Here is a 19,998-nt window from a genome sequence, read left to right as displayed (position 1 = left end):
ACAAAAAAAAAACAGCATTCAAGTAAAAGCATTGTTTCTTTAGAACTGTTTTGACTCAAGTAGAAATAAGAATACTCAAAAAAATGACGTGAGAGTAAAAAAGTATCTTACTAAGTAGTGAGTGAGTGAATGGCTAGAGTAGGTATGACAAATTACAAAACATGGATGAAACTAATCAAAATGCTGAACTCAAGACTTCAAAGCGCCCCTCCACAAACTAATGGTGACATCACGGTACCGCTTATACACGGCTCTGGCTTTCCAACAATCGCCGTTGAGCGTAGAAGTACGTATATTTGAATGCAAATGTCGTCTAATACTAAAAAGTATTTTGCAAAACAACTACTTTTAGAAGTACGATTAATTAATTACTCAAGTAAGCGACATGTTATAGCCACCAAACTTCAGATCTAATTGTTCAATAAACTACATTTTCCTAAATATTAGCAGCAGTTGGAGATCAAGTCTGGACTGATTTTAAGAGCGCCGTGAATCATTTGCCGTTTGTTTCAGTCCACGCTTCAATCCTCTATCGAAGCTCTGAGATCGTACCACGGTTTCAACGCGGCCTTCAGAGCGCCGTCTATATTTGGAGACGTCTGCTTTGGGGGCAAGAAGTGCCTTCACTGAGAAGTCCCCCACAACACGAGGAAGGGCCCGCGGTCCAGCGGAGCCTCTGAGGGAGCGAGCGGATATTAGTTACGGATGCTACGGTGGTCACTCTCATGCCGAGCATCTTTCTTTGCGCTGGCACAGACTCTGACCTTTACTCCCTCACGCCCTGGGCTGAACTTCACCCAGAAGCGACACACACACACACACACACACACACACACACACACACACACACACACACACACACACACACACTCATGTCTTAATGATGAGCAAGCCCTAAAATAAAGCCCCCTCTCAAATCCTGCCCTTTTGATGGTCGTCTCTCTGGGAGTTCTCTGGCCAGTGAGACTTGCCATAATCAACATATTCACTTCCTTGTCATGAAAACATTTTCTGTTTTTAGCCTCTCTGAGCTCCTCTCTGCTGCTTTACACTTCAGCTTGAGTTTTACTTTTTCAAGTTTCCTTTCCGTTGTTCTACTCGTGGCGCCACTAACAGTGCAGCCACATGGTCAAGCTCATGAACATACAGTGTTGATTGATCGGTTCCTGCAGTGCCAACGGGATCATCAATGTTTCAGCTGTTTCACCTCTTCTTTGGCCACTGGTCGGCCATGCGGGGAAGCGTCCTGCTCGGCTCCATGCGCCGTCTTTATCCTGAACATCTCGCACAGATGGCAGGAGTCAACACAGCGAGGGCAAAAGAGCATTTTGTGCCACTCGTACCCGAATGAAATGCAACAAGTCGGCGGATAATAAATGGGACACGCCTTTATTTGAGCGTCTGGCAGGAGGTTGATGTTTTCCCTCGTGAGCTGCATTGCTATTCCGTGCTGGAAGGTGCCGGCTTTGGTGCTACTTGACCAGCCAGGTTCAATGGGTGTGGGACCTTTTTAATTTATAAGCAAAGATGTGGAAGATCACATGACGCCTTAGTGGGCTTATTGATTTTGTTTTGTTCTATCTCTGTTTTGTTTTGTACTTCTTCAATTGTGTGTTCAATAGTAGTCGTAGCTGGATGATAATATTCTAAACACATTTTATTATGATGCTGCCTGAAGCATAGACTGTGTATGAGAAGTGGACGTAGTCGTCGTGGCGTCACCCGGCTGCTATTTCTGGCCTGACAGACAGACCATATTTGGACTGTGGAGGAGTCTCAGAGGCACGGCTCTGGTAGCGGTAGCGACCTGTCAATCTCAAGGTTGCCCCTCCCTAAAGCATACCCTGATGTATTGTCTATTTGACTCGAGATGGGACCATCATTTACTAAATGAACATCGTTCTCACCACTTACACATTTTCTGAAAGGACGTTAAATTGATTTATCACTATCATTAGGATGGTAGGAGGTCGACTTAGCTTCATTAGATTTGTTCCAATCTATATCATTAAGGCAAAAATGTTCTTTCTTCATATGGATACATTGATATCCTCATTCATCTGGAATAAGAAACCATGAATAAGTGACTCTTACAGCGACACTGTGATTATGGACAAATGAATGTACCCAACTCTCAATACCGTTATTGGGCCGCTATGTTACACTAGCTTAACTCATCACATGACGGGCCCAAAAGTGGTTGAACAGTTGAGAACTTTGCTCAAAGTCCCCAACCACCTGAACCTTTATCCGAGTGGTGAAGCAGTCCTCGAAGGCTCGGTTCAGACGAGCCTCGTCACTTAATAATCAATCAGTGCCTCCAGAGCGAGCAGCGATACGTTTAAACCCTCTGTGATAGATGGATCCTTCAACGCCCGGACCGAGAGGGGATTAGTCACATTAGGAGATTTATTTTTTTGTTGATGATGCTTTCGCATCATTTGCGCAGCTAAGCTTAAAATGTTAAATCCCCGACTCTCACTTCTGCAAATACCTGCAACCGTGCAGCTTTGTGTGCTCACACTCGGCTCACTTTCCATCATTCGCTCTACTCGTGAATCTGTTTAGGAGCTCAGTTCCCGCACTAAAGCGGGTATTATCAAATACACAAAAATGACAAAAATACATGGATTCAAGATCTTATGCATCGAAAAATCAATGTGTTATGCCACAAGAGGCTGTGCCTTCAACTTTTACACTATTTAGCAACCAGTTCTGGATCAGGAAGGAAAGTTTTACACCTCAGAAATGACATACACTGTACGTAGAGATATCTCCCCCTAAGTCCCCCTCCATCAGACTTTGTATTCATCAATTTGTAAATTTGCATTGGAGCATGATGGTGGGATGAGATTTTATTAAAATGTATCAAACTGCATTTCAAATTGCCTATCGTATAACCTAAAATTATAATGGAAGAATACTTTTTAGGGGGGCTGACCTCTAAAATGTTAATAAATTAATTTCATCATTCTGTCAAAGACAGCAAACATTAGCTCTTGAACGCAGCGCTGTTCAGCAGCCAAGCGCACATCATTCAGAGTTCTGTGCCTGTCGAAAGCACCTGAACGCAACACACGCCAGCAGAAGCTTTCAAATCAGTTCACATGATCTCAATTGACTTTAAGGTCTGTAAAGCTTTTCCACAAATTCAACAAAAGTCTCTATCACGATGCCGCGCTTCCAAAGTTGTGGATCAGTCAGGTGAAGAATGTATGAGACGTTCCACTTTGTGTATGTGCAGAATGATTGACTCCAAAGCTGCACAGGTTGAAAAGAAAATCTTGAGAGGGCCAAAGAGGAGGCAAACACACACACAAACAAAACCAACACACACTACAACACAAACAAAATAAAAGTAAGAGTGATCCTGTCAGATACAGGATAAGTGAGACAAACTGTTAGTTTTGTTCTGCAGCTTTTCAAACCGTGAAACAGGGACCAGGGACCTTGCCAGTAACCAAGACGCTGAGATTTTCCGAAGACGTAAAGTTGCCAAGGAAAACAGCAGAACATTTATAGTTGTGAACAACGCCAAGGTTACATTTAAGAGCACAAAATCTGGGCATAAATCTGGGCTGTGTTGGCTCACGGTGGCCGATTAGTCCGGCACGTTACAGTCCCTGGCCTCGCTCCACCTAATTTGTTATCCTCATAACTCATTCCACTGTTATGCAACGGCACTGTGGGTCTTTTTTAACTTGCAAAGACGCCGTCGTTCATTATTCATATACCCTTTCATAGCGCGGATCTATCCGGGATATGGGCCTGCATGGGTTTGAGCAGGAAAATGGGGCAAACTGTCCCTGTATTCGGAGAGGAAGTGCAGTGTGTGTGAGCCAAACTGTCATCAAAAGAGCCACTTTTGGAGGGATAAAGCCTATTTCCGAGTCAAAGCATCCGTTCCTCTGCAGCTCGGCGGCATCAATGGAGCAGCGGGGGCTGAGGGGTGTGTGGCCTTGGAGTCCTTACCTATTCTACCATCCATTAGCTGGGAATTGTGTTGACTTTAAAACTGCTTCCTGTAAATCAAGAGTGAAGGATTTTCAGATTTTGTTAGAGTTTCGGTTTCGTTAACCAGGGCAGTGTTTTTTTTGGGGGGGTCACAAAGAAAAGGAGCAGGTGAGGTGTGTGAAAAGCAAAGAGGTGGCTGATAACCCTCCCACATGATACTCCAACCTATACTTTGCTGCATTTTCTGATCCGTTTAAATATGACGTGGACAGTGTTCTCTCTCATATTCGATAATGACAGAACAGGAAGTCAGCAGTGGGCCCAGAGATGTCTCTAATGTCCTTATTTTTATTTTTTTTAAAGGTCATGACAGTGTTTGTAATGCTTCATCAACCCCTATCTGATAGATGATCACTGAGCAGAGAGCTTTTAGGAATAGAGGAGAGAGAGCTGGAGGGACGGAGAGAGAGAGGGAGAGAAACGGAAGAGGGGGGAAGAGAGAAAGAGAGAGAAAGGGAGAGAAACAATGGGGGGAGAGAGAGAGGGAGAGAAACGGAGGGAGAGAGAGAGAGAGAGAGCTTTCTGTTGGCAAAAGCTTCCTGGCCCATTCACCGGCTTCTGAAGCCTGTTGATGTGGAAGGTATGAATAAAGTGCTGCTTTGGATTATCATCATAACATATTATGTAAATATGTGGAGGAAGTGAAGGTCTAGAGTTCTCCTACGAAACCATTTTTCTTGACTGACAGAACGTCTTGATTGCATGTTCATGAAACCCTAACCAGCCGGCTCAGAGCCAGAGTGGTGAGGATCCCCTCATGGGGCCGGTTACCGTGGTCACTTTCCATCACACAGATTTGCACACAAAAAAAGGAAAGAAACCGGGATCTGGGCCCTGGGGGAGATGCACAAACTCCTCCTGCTGATCTCGCTGCGGTATACCGGGGGCCACAGGCAGGGGTCACAGGCGGGGGCCACAGGCGGGGGCCACAGGCGGGGGCCACAGGCGGGGGCCACAGGCGTGAGCTGCCAAGGAGCGACTCGTATTCGTCTCCATCAGCGGACAGCCGGGGAGGCCGGGTTTCTGCTCGGTGGCCAAAGTGCGACAAACAGCAAACAAGTAGAAAAGTAGATCAAATGTAAGATAATATACCATAATCCTATAGTTCCTCAGATCTGCAGCAAAGGGGAAAGTGCAACAAGAGACGTCAGTAGGAGAAAAAAAAACAAGTGCGACAAATAATCAAACAGTAAAAGTATAATGAATAAGTAAAAAAAACTAAAAAGAAACATTAAAAGCTAAAAATACTATCTAATCAGATTTAATTTGATTATTGGAGTGGATTTCTCATCAAAACAAAGTACTCCACTGTGTCCTTGTGCTTCCAAAGGGTTATAGCCCTGCACTACCATACATAACATATTCAAATCGGAATGGTGATGAGAGTCACACTGTGACAGAAGTGTTTCTTTACACTTGCAATAACAGCAATATTAATGTCTCCTTCTTTCCCTGGTTGCAGTAAACACGTGCTTTCCATTACATATGCGTTTGTCTACTCTTTAAGATTTAAAAATAGCTTCATCTGGAAAACATTACACACCTGTACACACACACACACACACACACAGGGTTTCTGTTGTGTGCATGCGTGCAGCAGGTCTTAGGTCCTTACTTGTCCCAAAAGAGATGGTCTTATTCCCACGATGGTGCAATGGAAGATCCACCGGCGCTCCGAGGAGACTTCCCTGGAGCTCGTAGCATCCCGTGGAAACAAGCTTCGTCATCGTCATCATCAAATGCATCATTATTTCCCCTCTTAATTAATGATGATACTTACAGAGCCAACTAAAAAATCTGATTGTTTTTGCCCATTTGTTTGTCACCGGATTTAATGAGTAAGGATATAACTGCGATTCTTGACAGAGATTTGTACTTATTTTTTAAGGCCAAAATAAGTGTAAACAAACAGTTTGGGTTTTAACACAACATCATTTAACATCATTTGTATCGGGAAAAGGATACAAGAGGATGTCTGAGCCACTGAATTATGTTGAATTTGGTTGCAGCTGTAAATCTGTGGAGATCTTTTGCTCAAAGTGTTCGTGTGAGAAAGCCACGAGGCTCGAGTTTCTATTCTGTGCGTTCTGGCCTCTCTGCTCTCTCAGTTTCTCCAAAAGCACTCAGGTTAAAGGTGAACCACAAGGAGAGATGTTGCCTCCCTCAAAACAGAATACAAATCTAAACTCAACATTGAGCATGACTTGAGAGGCCGTATCAAATCTACAACCCCGTTTAAAAGATATGTGTAGAGGAAAGCAGCTCACCGCAGCCACTAATACTGATGCAACGTGATGCTCACACATCTGCACTCATTCTGTTTTGCACAAGTAGAACGTTATTGTTATTATCTTGAAAATATATTGCAAAACAGGTTATTTGAAGCCACAATAGGTCATTTTTTTGCTACATATTAGTTATTTTTTACACAGATAGAACTTTATTTGCACTGTTCTAACAAAGTAATTGCACATGTTATTAGTTTTTGTCTGATGGAGCAATCTGGTTCACATGAAAGGGATTTCAATTTTCTTGAAAGCACGGATGGAGAAGTCCCAAAAGGTTGGACCATTTTGTTACAATTGTGTTGGGGCGGTGGAGCCCGAACATCTTTCTTCCTCCAAAGTGGGGCGTGACAGGAAAAGTGGTGCTGGTGCTGCATTATGCTGCGGGGGACGCTTCTGGTGGTAAAAAGGGTCACATGAGGCCTGAAGTGAGAAATGCAGCTAAGGAAAGGATTTATTTTCCAGCAGAGACACTTTGAAACCCAAAGACAGTCACACAGGAACACACTGGGTCAGGAGTCGACTCCAGAATTATTCTGGGAAACAAATTGACAGAGCTTGAAAAGCTTCACAAAGACTTGGTGAACTGTACATGTACTGTAATAACTGTCTGACCCTCCATCCCAGCCCTGTATCTGTACAATACACTACTGTGAACTACTCCCCAAAAGTATGTAACTTTTGGGTCCAGCTCTACACAATCATGACACATAGTTATGAGCATTATATTCTATTTCTGCCCATAAATGCCACTAAACCCTGTAAAAAACACATCCTCTGTGATTCACTTTGGACAAACAGACCAGCATGAAACATGTAGTTTCCTGTAACGGAGGTTACATAGAAAGCCTGAGCATCCTTGTCTGGAAGTGCATCAATTTACAACAGTGAACATTATTTTTGTGCAGTCTCCCCACTTACATACATTAACAAGCTTTTCTTTTTCTTTTTATGTTTTGAAATACACGATTGGGGGAAGAAAAAAACAATTCACAAAGAAAGAGCGTGGCCGATGGAGAGGCGCCTATCTCTCCCCCGGTCCCTCTGTTTTATCGCCCTGGCGTCTGCCACCTGGCCCATCAACGCGTCTCTTCTGCTACAACAGAGCAACAAATTGGGCCGGTGCGGTTGTATTGTCCGTAACTCATTCACAGGGATGCTTGCTATGCAGAGACGTCAGACATGAGGAATCGCCCTTTTTGTTTTTTCGGGTAACTTCACGGCGACTCCTGCAGTCTTACGCCACTGTGATATTTAGCAATACACTCATAAAAGTGAAATTAGTTGTTCATTCTGGGGTGGAATTTGAATTTTTAACAAAGTTGTGATCTCAGTTGGGCCTTAATGGCTGCCATGGCCGGTCCCGGTCAGCAGGGGGCAGCGTGGCGATGGAGACGTTCATTCATGAAGCCGCTTCACCTCAATGGATTCATTCAACAAACCCGTTGTGTTGCACAGATATTTGAATATACTTGTCTACCTTGTCACGACCAGGCAGCTGTGTTTGCGCTAGATAATAGCTGAAGTTTCCAAGTAACTGTCGCCAAGGCTGTTATTGTCTGTAACAAGAGAGGAAATACAGTCTGCATTCCTGCTGACCTCATTAATGCAACGCTGTCGAGTCTTTCTCTTTTGTTCTCTCTCATTAAATGGAATAATTCTGCATTTGATTGAATTATTTCACGATCAGCATCTAACAGATCCCTTGGGACTTTTCAGAAAGTCTGATCGGTGTTAGAACATTATTAGTGTCACCTTTTCTTCTTCTTTTCCACTTTAAAAATAGCACGAGCACATGTCCTTTTTTTTTTTTTAAAGGGGGGGGGATTCAGTTTGTGTTTCCAGCTTTGAACTGTGCGGCAGCTCATTTCACAGCCCCCTCGCTAATTAGCCTATCTGTGCGTGTGTGTGTGCGCGCGTGTGTGTGTGCGCGCGTGCGTGTGCGGGCGTGTAACTTTTCTAGACACGCACATCGTTTGAAACCGTTCACCATCTCCGCTCCCCGCAGCCGCTGTCATGGCAACCGCGCATAACTGGCAGGAAACCGACCGCATTGTCTCCTGAGCTGGACACACACACACACACACACACACACACACACACACACACACACACACACACACACACACACACACACACACGCGCGGTCTCTCTCTCAGGGCAGATGAAGGGCCGTGACACAGAGACCCCATCAGGACGGCCGCGGACCGTGAGGTGGGTCAGAGGAGGGACGGGTGAGGGACCGGGTACTGATGGTGGCTTAGCACTTTTGTTTCATACTTGTTTTGGATATGTATTGCCAGGCCCATGGTGGCGTACCAGGCGTGTCCACCAGAGATTCCTGGGAACAAGCTGCAGCAGAAATGGGACAAGGCTGCATATGATCTGCACCGAGCGAAGGTTGGGTCACATATGTTTTTTAACGTGTTTATTCCAGTCACAAACCAACCAAAAATAACCATTCATTGCTCTCAATAATATGATTGTTTTTGTATTGTCACACCTCAAGGTGATGTCAGCCAAACCAACAATAAACACGACTCCACCAAAGATCTACAATCACCTGATAGTCAAGCTGAAGAACATACAGGTGGCTGTTCTCTCTCTCTCTCTCTCTCTCTCTCTCTCTCTCTCTCTCTCTCTCTCTCTCCATTCAATTCAATGCATAGTGCTTTATTGGCAATACAATAATAATATTACTGTAGATTAATTAAAAGAAAAGAAAAGTTAAAAGTCTCTTGATACAAGAAACTTATACAAGAAAATCTCTCTCTCTCTCTCTCTCTCCCTCTCTCACGTGTTCATGTCTGACGTCCACAGGGTGGCAGTATAGATGTGTCAGTGCCGAAAAAAAGTCTCAAAATATGAGAAAGGAATAGTGCAGCGAATATAAAAATGTGTGTATGCATTGCGATGTCTAATCTTGTGCTGTTGCGCTCAGCTGGAAGAAGAGCGCGCGATGAAGGTGCGGAGGGAAAACGAGAAGACCGCGGAGAAAATCGCGCACATCTCGATGACACGTGGAAGAGTGGACAACTGGAACTATTACGAGAAAAAAAGGTCTGGGGAGAGTGTGGCAGGACGATCGTTGTGAAAGTCTACGCGTAAAGTGGTCGTAACGCCCGTGTTTACTCCTCATGGCAGCCTTGGCGATAGGAGGCGACAGCTGGAGCTGCTCCGCATTACCAAGGAGAATGAAAGGATCCTGTTCCGTCTGAGCCAGTGCGGCTCTCATTATAACCGGAGTAGCTATCAGGAGGGCTGGCTCAAAACTCTCACAGTGATGGACAGCATTGCGCATTACCCGCGAGACGGCACAAGCCAGCAAAAGGTTCATTTGTATTTATTTTTGTAAACATTAAATATGCACAATATATCACTTTTGCACTCACAATGACCCTCATGTGATCGTACAGGGTTCATACGGTCACGGGAAACCTGGAAAAAGTCATGTTTTTTTAAATGGTTATTTCCAGGCCTGGAAAAGTCCTTGAAAAAAATGAATAAGTCATGTAAATGTGTTATGTTCATGTGTTCATGACGTTCATTTACACTGAGTTTGAAATAATGAATATGCTTTTAAAAGAAAGACACTCAAAATATAAGCAGGCATACGCTGAGTATATCTATACATGTGTATTCTTTTAATCAAACTATTGTCTCATTCATTTGTGTAGTTTAAGGTATACTTTATGCTTTGGAATTGTCATTGTTAGTTTAAATACTACATTTTCCCACTTTTTTATGTTTACATCGAGATTTCACAAAATGTTTGGTCATGGAAATGTGGTTTAAAGTCATGGAAACCCAGTGGTCAAAATGTGTCTGAACTCTGTCTTAACTGAACATCATAATAAAGGTTTTATTTCATGCGCCAATTTCAGGGCCAAGGAAACCCCGTCGAGAAGTGCGGCGATCGTGATGAAGAGCAGAAGGTCCGCGCCGGTGCAAACACACGCAGTCCTGCAAGACACAAGGCCGAATGCCAGGCAGCCAAGTCCCCCAGAAAGGAAATGAGGAAAGAAGCGAGCAAGAAGGTAGAAGAAGAGAGATCCAGCAGGACAACGTCCCCTGAGCCTGAGAAACACACCTCACGGGATGCGCTTGAGAGTCCTGCTTCCTGATGAGGGATACAATGTTTTCTTCTTTTAGCGAACTGCATGAAAACCTTTTTTGTATGTTTTCTTTCCCACACAGAAATACAACAATAAATAAATCGAGTAAATGTCTTTATATATTTCTTTTTTTTTAATGTATGTACTATTATTTTACAGCGAAAGAAATTCACGCGGAACTGTCTAGCCAGGATGAGTTTCCTTACGGCAAATTTTTTGCAGGACACCCGTTGCAGAAAGAAGCCGCGGATTTGATTCTACGCTGCTAGCAAGCTAGCACGTACTGTTCTGTCCATAGTTTGATACACTGCCTCTGAGAATGACACTCTTTTGATAGTCGGAACCATAATTGTCAGAAATAAAACTCAAAATGAATCTCGATCGACTACGAAAGCGAGTACGGCAGTACATCGACCAGGTACGAATTAATGTATTTCTGACACTGTCTCTGTTGCTAGCTAATGCTAGCTTGAGTGCAATATAGTTAGCTCTGACTAGCTAGCTAACTTTCAAAAATAAAAAAAAGCTATCACCCGGCCGACCAGCCAGCCGCAAAAAAAACGACACATGTGAGTGACTCGTGTGTGTGTTTGTGTGTCCCTCCACAGCAACAGTATCAAAGTGCTCTGTTCTGGGCCGACAAGATAGCGTCCCTGTCCCGCGGTGAGTGAGTGAGTGAGAGAGAGAGCTGTTGGTGCTGGAACAGTTGCACCAGCATGTCTACCGATCTGCCACCTTAAGTTACTACGTTAATGTCGTACAGAGAGACAAATACCTGCTCAATCTGACATTGTTACGTAGCGTTACACTCACAGCTGTAAACACACTTGACTCTTAATACAGTAGCTTGACAACCTCTGCAGTGTTTTTCTTCTGTGTGGCCTGTCAGTGATGAATCTTAACGTCAGAAGTTGATGACTCTCTCTTTGTTTGGCATGCAGAGGACCCCCAGGATATCTACTGGCTCGCTCAGTGCCTTTACTTGACCTCACAGTACCACAGAGCCTCCCACGCCCTCCGATCACGAAAACTTGACAAGGTAACTGCAGGTCGTTGTCGAGTATGTGCAAAGCTGTGTTCCTAGGAGGAGTGAGCGACGAGGTTTATGACGCAAATCCAACGTGTGTGTGTGTGTGTGTGTGTGTGTGTGTAATGAACCCAATCACAACAGTGTCCCTGTCTCCCTTAAGTCAGTCCCTAGTCTGAAACAACAACATGTCCTCTCTTCTACAGTTGTACGGAGCTTGTCAGTATCTCGCTGCTAGGTGCCATGTGAGTAACTCCCTAATGCACACTGCATCAGTTCTAACCCCTCCTCTACATGCACTGCAGAATATAATATTCAGAGAAACCCACCAGATATTGTTCATGCTTTATACTTATTAGTCTCATGATTGTTTGGTCTAGTATGCTGCCAAAGAGTTCCAGCAGGCCTTGGATATCCTGGACACAGAGGAGTCAGTGAGTAAGAAGCTGCTGGACAGGAGTGTGAAAGAGGACAGTGGGACACCAGAGTCGGCCAAGGATTGGGACATGTCCCCTACTGCCGTAAGTCTGGACTGCCATTGAGACACTGGGATATATTGAATGTGCTTGGGTTAAAGATGTTGGACTGTCTTGTCTGTCGGTGGTGCACGATCTAATCTTCACTGCTCAACATTGTTCTGTTTATCAGCACTCACATTTGCTTTAATCAGCATTTTGTTTGAGGCTGTTACTGGAAATGTGTATCAGTAAACTGTGGCAATACATTTCCGTTCAGTGTCTTCACTATTCAGTGCAGTTTAACTTTTGCACAAACCACCAACACCACAAGTTCAGTTGTGTTTTTACGTTGTTGGTAGAAATCAAATGGAGTTCACCTGCTCAAAATGTCCCCCAGCACTACTGGCTTATGTAGTATAATGCAGTGGTTCTCAACCTTTTTCAGCGATGTACCCCTGTAAAATATTTTTTTAGCCAAGTACTCCCTCACCAGCGCAAAGCATTCTTGGTTGAAAAAAAGGATCTTTTTGTCAGTGGTGTCTGATTTAATATAGAATATATAAAATGCAGTTTATGAACTTACACTTATATTTGATTGGATATGCATTAATTAACTATTCTTAAAGGATTTTTGAAAGGATGTTACTTTTACATTTAAAAAAAATCTCACCTGGAGTGCTTTCACGTACCCCCAGGGGTACAAGTATCCCCATTTGAGAACCACTGGTATAATAGATCGTATTCAGTGGGGAAACGGTGCCATTTATAACCACTGTAATCACAGTTGAGGGCAGCAGATATCAATTTGTTTATGTGACATTTAATGGATATGAGAGTTGTTTCTGAGTGCTGCCAAGGTCTATTCTTGTTTATCCCGTAGACGGAGCTGAAAGACTATATAAAGATATGAGTAATGTTGTAGGCATTGACTAAAGACTCTTTCTGTTCTCTCTCTATTACGCCTCTGAACTGTTTCAGGTCAACAGCTCCATCTGCCTCCTGCGGGGTAAGATCTATGATGCCATGGACAACAGGCCGCTGGCCACCTCTAGCTATAAAGAGGCCTTGAAACTGGATGTGTACTGCTTTGAAGCCTTTGACCTTTTAACGTCCCACCACATGTTGACCGCGCAGGAAGGTGAGGCTGATCTGTGGCGACTATGTGCACTGACCTATTGATTTTGCTACAGATGTCATGTCTATTATCATTTCAAGAACTTGTAAAAGGCCGGTGTATGTGAAACCTGTTCATTCTTCTACAGAAAAAGACTTCCTGGACTCTCTTCCTCTGAGTCAACAGTGCACTGAGGAAGAGGAGGAGCTCTTACACTTCCTATTTGAGAATAAGTTAAAGAAGGTAGGATTTATTTATTTGTATTTTTTCATGAATTGTAGGATAAGTCTAATGATATTTGTATTTTCTTATTGTCTACTAATCCTCTGAAAAGACCAAAACCAACAATGACTTGACCGACCAACAAGTATTGTCTTTGTAGACAAAGCCTGATATAACACATTTTTGTTCCATTGAAGGCTCATCATTTATCCACATTTTTGTGTAGAATGACGTTTTACCTGAATGAGCGTGGGCCCTGCAGTTTATTTGTAGTCTATCTCAAATGCACCAGCCTGCCTTATCTTTTAATTTGAGTTCATAGAGACCAAACAACCAAATGTTGTTTCCCGGTGTTGCCGAGCTTCAGGGTTTATTTGTACACAGTAAATATTTGTTGAAATACAAATGGATATTATGGATATTCTTTTGTCCTAACCCTTTGTCTCCTTTATCCTCCCCTCCACCTACCCTCATTTAAACCCCCACACACACTCCTTCTCCTCCCCTCTGCAGTATAACAAGCCCAGTGATTTGGTGGTGCCAGAGATGGTCAATGGTCTTCAGGACAATTTGGATGTGGTGGTGTCTCTTGCAGAGAGACATTATTATAACTGTGATTTCAAGATGTGCTACAAACTCACATCAACGTAGGTGTCTTCCTCTTAGTCTGTTGTTGATCTTTGTGTTATGTGGAAGAAAACAAAAAGCCAATGAATAATGACCAAAATCACAGTGTGGTATCCAATCGTTTTGTTTTGTTTACACTATATAAAAGGTCAACGAGTTGCTGCAGTAGAATGTCAGTAAAACTGCACGGCCGCTTAATGCAGCTCTGTGTTTGTGTTTCAGGGTGATGGTTAAAGACCCCTTCCACGCCAACTGTTTACCGGTTCACATAGGAACGCTGGTGGAGCTCGGGAAAGCAAACGGTAAAATATACATTGCATTGGTGCATAAAGCACGTTTTGTTAGATTTGCTTTGCCTACCCATCAGTATTATAGTTAATTGGTTAATTTCGCTATCTATTCTTTTTTTGTGTTGTCTTCACCCCACCACCGCAGAATTGTTTTACCTATCGCACAAACTTGTAGACTTGTATCCCAACAACCCAGTAAGTGTTGCAGCCTTATTACCATCCATCTGTTTCTCTCTTTTAAATATTTGTATTTGTTGTACATAATGTGCAGTCTTTGATAAACCATCATAAACCTTCATCAGGTATCCTGGTTTGCCGTCGGATGCTACTATCTCATGGTTGGCCATAAAAACGAACACGCTCGGCGGTACCTCAGGTATGCAGTCGCACACGCAAAAGGAAGTGCATCCTGTTTGAGGCCACAGAGCAGGCCGTTTCATGTTTCAGCTGCAGTGATGCATATTATACAATATTGTTTGTCTCCTGCAGCAAAGCCACCACGCTGGAGAGGACGTACGGCCCTGCATGGATTGCTTATGGTCATTCGTTTGCGGTGGAGAGTGAGCATGACCAAGCCATGGCTGCCTACTTCACTGCCGCCCAGCTGATGAAAGGGTAAGTACATGACAGACTGGCCCTGGAGTTCTCAACTCCACATATTCCACCTTTTTAAATATATTTGTTTTCTATAGACATATCTGTCTTGTCAGCCTGCATTGGCCATTTTGCCATTTCTGGTGCCACTTGTTTGTGGCTCTCTCTCATCCAGGTGCCACTTACCGATGCTTTACATCGGCCTGGAGTACGGTCTGACCAACAACTCCAAGCTGGCGGAGCGTTTCTTCAGCCAGGCCCTCAGTATCGCTCCAGAGGACCCGTTTGTCATACACGAGGTGGCAGTGGTTGCCTTTCAAAATGGAGAGTGAGTCATGGAGCCACAAACACAAACAACCAACACTACTACCAACTACCTACACAAACAACCATACATGTTACTGGCATTACACGGCGGTGGTAACTGTCAGAGCGGACAAACTTGCTCATAAAACCCTACTGGTATCTAGTGATGCAGATAGTTTGAGTTTGATTTGTGGGGGTTTTGATATCTGTGGATAAAATACACCTGTTATATTGAGATGGCAGAAAACATCTCAAACTCAAATAAAATGTAATGACACATTGGAGTTAGGAAAACATGTAGACACAGATTTAAGTAACTCATAATGCCCTTAATTTAAATTACACACATTGTGCTCTAAACGTTTTACACATCTATTGTTGTAGCTGGAAGACGGCAGAGAGGTTGTTTCTTGACGCGATGGAGAAGATCAAAGCCATAGGAAACGAGGTAAATGCTCATTTATTTTTTATTTAACAAGTTTGAATGACAAACGACTTGAAAACACGTCCACGTCCGTGCTAGAGTTATTAATAATTATGCTTTTTTTTCTGTTTTTCTTTCAATTTGAAGGTCACTGTGGACAAATGGGAGCCTTTGTTAAACAACTTGGGTCACGTGTGTCGGAAATTGAAGTAAGTACGACGGAGACAATCTTCCCATGTTGTTCTGTCTATCTGAAGTTGGCACATAAGGTACCCATACGGAGGCTAAGGTTATCCCAAGTGGATCATTAAAGAAGCTCGGAGAGTGCACTCTGCTCTAATTTGTTCATGCCCCTCCTTCTATTATTCTCCCCTCACCTTCCTCCGACGAGCTATTTTCAGAGATGCGCTCGCTTGTTCTGTCGCAATCATTCAGAATGCAGGGCCCTCATTGGGAATTCATGAAAAGACCCTTTAATGAATTATTCATAGCCACCACTCAATAGATATAAAGGGCTTTGCAGAATGCATGCCACACAAGTGGTTGTTTGGAAAGGCGTGGGGAGTTTTTATCTAGAACAAAGGTCAAGGGTTAATGCGTTAAGGTTGTTGATGCATACGTTTGACGCATTCCAGTTCCATTCCTTGTATGTAAAAAAAAATATATATATATATACACACACACATACAAATAGAAACCCAGCTGCACATGTGCTGATATGAAATCTATCTTGGTGTTACTGAAGTAGGTTCAACATGATAATCGTTTAGCTCACCTGACCCGCCAGATTACTTATTACAAAAAAGCATCTGAGAAGCCGTCATTGGAAACTGTTTGGAAAAGGGCGGGCACTTTTTAAAAAGACACTAAAAAGGCTGGTCATCGGATGAACCGTCTGTCAATCAAACTTCTGACCAAAGCCAGTCGGGCAGAAGAGCGAAAACATCTTTTCCATCCAGAAAATCCTTAATATTCTCCAGTCCTGATATATAACCGATGCTATTGCAGCATTTACACCAACGCCTTCAGGAGCCGCCATTGTTGTTAAGAATGAGCAGTCGCCTCTCTGTGTCGCCACACACACACACACACACACACGCACACACACACACACACTGGACTAATCAAACACAAACGCGTTACTTAAAGCCTGACGAGACAGAGACGGCTGACATGCAAGTTTAACCTTTTGGCTGGCACTTTTTAAAAGGGTTGAACACACCGGTTCTCTGTGTGTTTTTCAACAAAACTATAACTGAAGTATATACTTTGGACAATCTAGTGTTGCCGTCACACAGTGACAGCCATTGAGCAGGAGATGTGCTGTATTTGGTGAAACCTTAACAATTTGCAGCTATCAAAATATTTAAAAAAAGTTCCCTTGGTGCACTCATCGCCAACAAAAGGCACACATTTCAAAATTGCTTGTTTATTTAGCATATTGCTGCATGCGTTTGTCTTTCCCCATAAAATGTACTATTTGATATAATGTATTTTGTCACATTTCTGCAAGCGTCACTATGTTGGATCCATGGATACAGACCTTGTACATCGTTTGTTTGTGTAGAAAGTACGACCAGGCTCTGGAGTACCACCGTCAGGCACTGGTGTTAATTCCTCAGCACGCCTCCACCTACTCGTCCATAGGATACGTGCACAGCCTCATGGGGGACTTTGAGAGCGCCATCGACTACTTTCACACGGTATAGTGCCGTTTTCTTCAGCCCGTAAGGTTGTGATAGTGTTCTACGTTTTCTAAGAACTGCAGTTTTTGTGCAGTGGGACTTTGTTTTTCTATTTTCAATTAAATAAATGCAGTTAGCATAATCGAATCACCTGTGATAAGTTGATCGTGTAGTTTTTTTCCTCTCTGTATGTCAACAGCTATGTTTTTGTAAGAAACGTTAGAAGTCTGTTTGGTTTCTTTCTGTGCAGGCACTCGGACTGAAAAGGGACGACACTTTCTCTGTGACGATGCTCGGCCACTGTATCGAGATGTACATCGGTGACACGGATGCCTATATAGGTAGGACACACACTCTCCTGCAGTTTCAGATCAGTTGTCTTTTTCATCCCTTGGTCTTATTATCAAGCTGAGTTGAAAAATATCTATAATTCAGCTGTAGTGGTATTAGTCATTATTTTTTATCCTAAACAGAAACATCTCAAAACCACCCACAGACAAATTAGCATTTTTTTTTAACTTTAAAAATATATATATTTGTTGCAAGTACTCAAATGTCTGCTCTGAGACACCAGCTGACATGTCAAGCCTGCCGTCACTTTGTCTCCACAACAGGCACGGACATCAACGACAAGGTGCGCGGCAGCTTGAACACTCCCGCGCTGATAAAGATGCTGAACACGTCGGAGCCCGGCGACCTCCCGGCCACGCCGAGGCAGGAAGACGGCGGCATCACGTCCTTGGAGACGCCCCTGTCGAACCAAGACAAGATGATGCTGGAGACGCCTCTGCGACTCTCCCTGACCCTCGAGTGCGACATGTACGAGAGCGACGTGATGTTGGACACCTTGTCGGACGCCAGCACGTGATCGCCGCGTCCCCCCGCCGGAAGGCGGAACTGTCGCGGCAAAAAATGGTTGTCACAGGCACACGTATCCGAGCCCAAGGGGACAGCTATCGAACCGAAACTTTGGCCGCGTGTCCTCCTCCAATGGTTTCCTGTGGATTCTCCCTCTCGTGCATTTAATACGGTCGTTCCCGTAAGGGACAAAACGCAGAACAAGCCGTCGTGAACATTATGAGTGTGGGTGAATATCTGTACAGCAACCTGCTGTATTCATTTAGCAAGAATGGACTTTAACAGGGGGAATTAACATGTGCCTCGGTGAAGGGGCCGAGTACTTGGGCCTTGGGTTCAGCCCGGAGACGCACGATTGGACGGAGCAAACGCAGCCGCACACCTCGCATCTAAAAGACTAACAGTCACGTATTACTGCCTATGGCAGGGCCCTCCGTGCTGCTCTCAACCTGTGGATTTACAAATTGAATAAAGAGCCAGCTAATAACAAGCAGTTTTTTTTTCTCCTCCAATAAACCATGCATTTATCTTAAAAAGATTCGGGCATGTCTGTGTTTTGTGTTCATCGGCAGTAAGTGGTTGGTTTGTGAAACTCATGAACACGTGTCGTAATGTTGCACAATAGTGCTTATCTTAAAATGTTGTACCCACAAAATGACCTTCAAAGTCCTCAAAGAGATACCGTATAATTCTGGTGTCTGAGTAGGTTTACATCTGTTGAAGTCCAGCCGATACAAACATGCTCTAGTAAGAATTACTCATTTGAACAAACAAGACATTTTACATTGTGTTTTTTTTTTTTTGTATATACTCAAGTATCATTTGTCATGGAGTTGCTGAGGTAATGATCCTGATATTTGCCCACATACGTATAATATAGTTGGTAGATCAACCAAATATAATGTTCAACACTTGGTAGGGAAACCATTGTGGATCCTGTGCTGTGTTCACGTGCATTGACGTAAAATCGATAATTTACCTGTTTTACCCTCCAGAGTAAAACACAGTGTGAAACTGACCGCAGCGCAGACCATCCTCTCAAGTGCCGTGCTCAGGTTTAGGGGGAGGATCTCTCGCGTCCCTCTATCCTTCCATTCATCCCTCCCTTCTCTTGTCATCCACGTCCAGTGTTTTTCCGTTCACTTCCCTTCTTTTCCCCCAATGGAGAGCGGCTGCAGCTCAGAGAGAGATGGGCTGCACTCCGTCTAAAGCGGCCGTCATTTACACACAAGACCAGGTGTGCCGGGACCTGGACACCTGCTCCACCTTCGTCTCCAGCATGAAGAGCTCCGCGTGGACCCCAGAGAGACCTCGGCTGCGCGCGGAGACCAGCGACGGCAGGCAACCCTTCCTCAGTGGTGAGTTTACGGTCAGTTAGAAAAACATTATCAACTTTAGAGATTTATTTTAGGCCTAACAACGTCTTTTATTCGCCGTATGACGTCACATAGTTCCAATTAAAAGGTTTTGTTGGACATATTTTTATTATTATTATTATATATATGTGTATTTTTCTATTTCTTTTTCTCAGTTCCCTGCCGAGACGTCCACGTGAGCCAGTCCTCCCAGCCGGAACTGCAGCTCCGCGGCGGGCAGCGCGCACTGCGCGGGTCCGTCGAGCGTGAAGCCCCGCAGCCCGAGCCCGGACCTGCACGCGGACCCCGAGGGCTGCTGGACGGCTTGACTGCGCTCCAGCCCCGCAGATAACAACAGAATGACACTTGGAAGTTATTGTGTTCACACCACAATGTACTTGTTCGAAAGCCGAAGTCGCTTCTTCAGCCGGCAGCTTTGTGTGCGTTGAAACTGATGTTTGATCTGTCCTCTAATCAGAATCTTTGAAGAAGTTCATGAAGTCATTACACATATAGACATACAATAAATATATAAGTAAAAACAATGCAACTAAAATGAAGTGAAGATATATACAGCAACAGCGTAAAATAAATGATTAAAACAAAGTGTCTATTCCTTTAAAA

General features: G+C 43.8%; 2 protein-coding genes across 2 annotated transcripts; both read left to right on the top strand.

Moving 5' to 3' along the window:
• Window positions 1-8,463: 8,463 nt before the first annotated feature.
• cfap97d2 (CFAP97 domain containing 2) lies at window positions 8,464-10,423 on the top strand (the record flags this gene model as incomplete). Its single annotated transcript, XM_079230970.1, has 6 exons — window positions 8,464-8,513; window positions 8,603-8,699; window positions 8,809-8,889; window positions 9,241-9,359; window positions 9,444-9,630; window positions 10,184-10,423. 6 exons carry the CDS (start codon window positions 8,464-8,466, stop codon window positions 10,421-10,423), a joined length of 774 nt encoding a protein of 257 aa, XP_079087096.1.
• A 302-nt stretch (window positions 10,424-10,725) lies between these two features.
• Window positions 10,726-18,535, top strand: cdc16 (cell division cycle 16 homolog). The gene is made up of 18 exons (XM_079230489.1): window positions 10,726-10,832; window positions 11,023-11,077; window positions 11,356-11,453; window positions 11,648-11,686; window positions 11,822-11,962; window positions 12,878-13,037; window positions 13,162-13,256; window positions 13,749-13,882; window positions 14,085-14,164; window positions 14,298-14,347; window positions 14,455-14,528; window positions 14,642-14,767; window positions 14,922-15,074; window positions 15,437-15,500; window positions 15,624-15,685; window positions 17,044-17,179; window positions 17,412-17,502; window positions 17,776-18,535. The coding sequence occupies exons 1-18, from the start codon at window positions 10,785-10,787 to the stop codon at window positions 18,027-18,029; spliced, it is 1,860 nt and encodes a 619-aa protein (XP_079086615.1). The 5' UTR covers window positions 10,726-10,784; the 3' UTR covers window positions 18,030-18,535.
• The last annotated feature ends 1,463 nt before the right edge of the window (window positions 18,536-19,998 follow it).

This window comes from Taurulus bubalis (assembly GCF_910589615.1).
Source record: "Taurulus bubalis genome assembly, chromosome: 15".
Classification (NCBI taxonomy): Eukaryota; Metazoa; Chordata; class Actinopteri; order Perciformes; family Cottidae; genus Taurulus; species Taurulus bubalis.
This window is presented reverse-complemented; position numbering and strand designations above follow the sequence as displayed.

Bases quoted from the DNA above. Each gene is read 5' to 3' on its own strand.
- cdc16 (XM_079230489.1), top strand. From the start codon at position 10,785: ATGAATCTCGATCGACTACGAAAGCGAGTACGGCAGTACATCGACCAG. The intron at 14,529-14,641 runs GTATGCAGTCGC...TGTCTCCTGCAG, and splicing joins CACGCTCGGCGGTACCTCAG to CAAAGCCACCACGCTGGAGA. The intron at 15,075-15,436 runs GTGAGTCATGGA...CTATTGTTGTAG, and splicing joins GTTGCCTTTCAAAATGGAGA to CTGGAAGACGGCAGAGAGGT.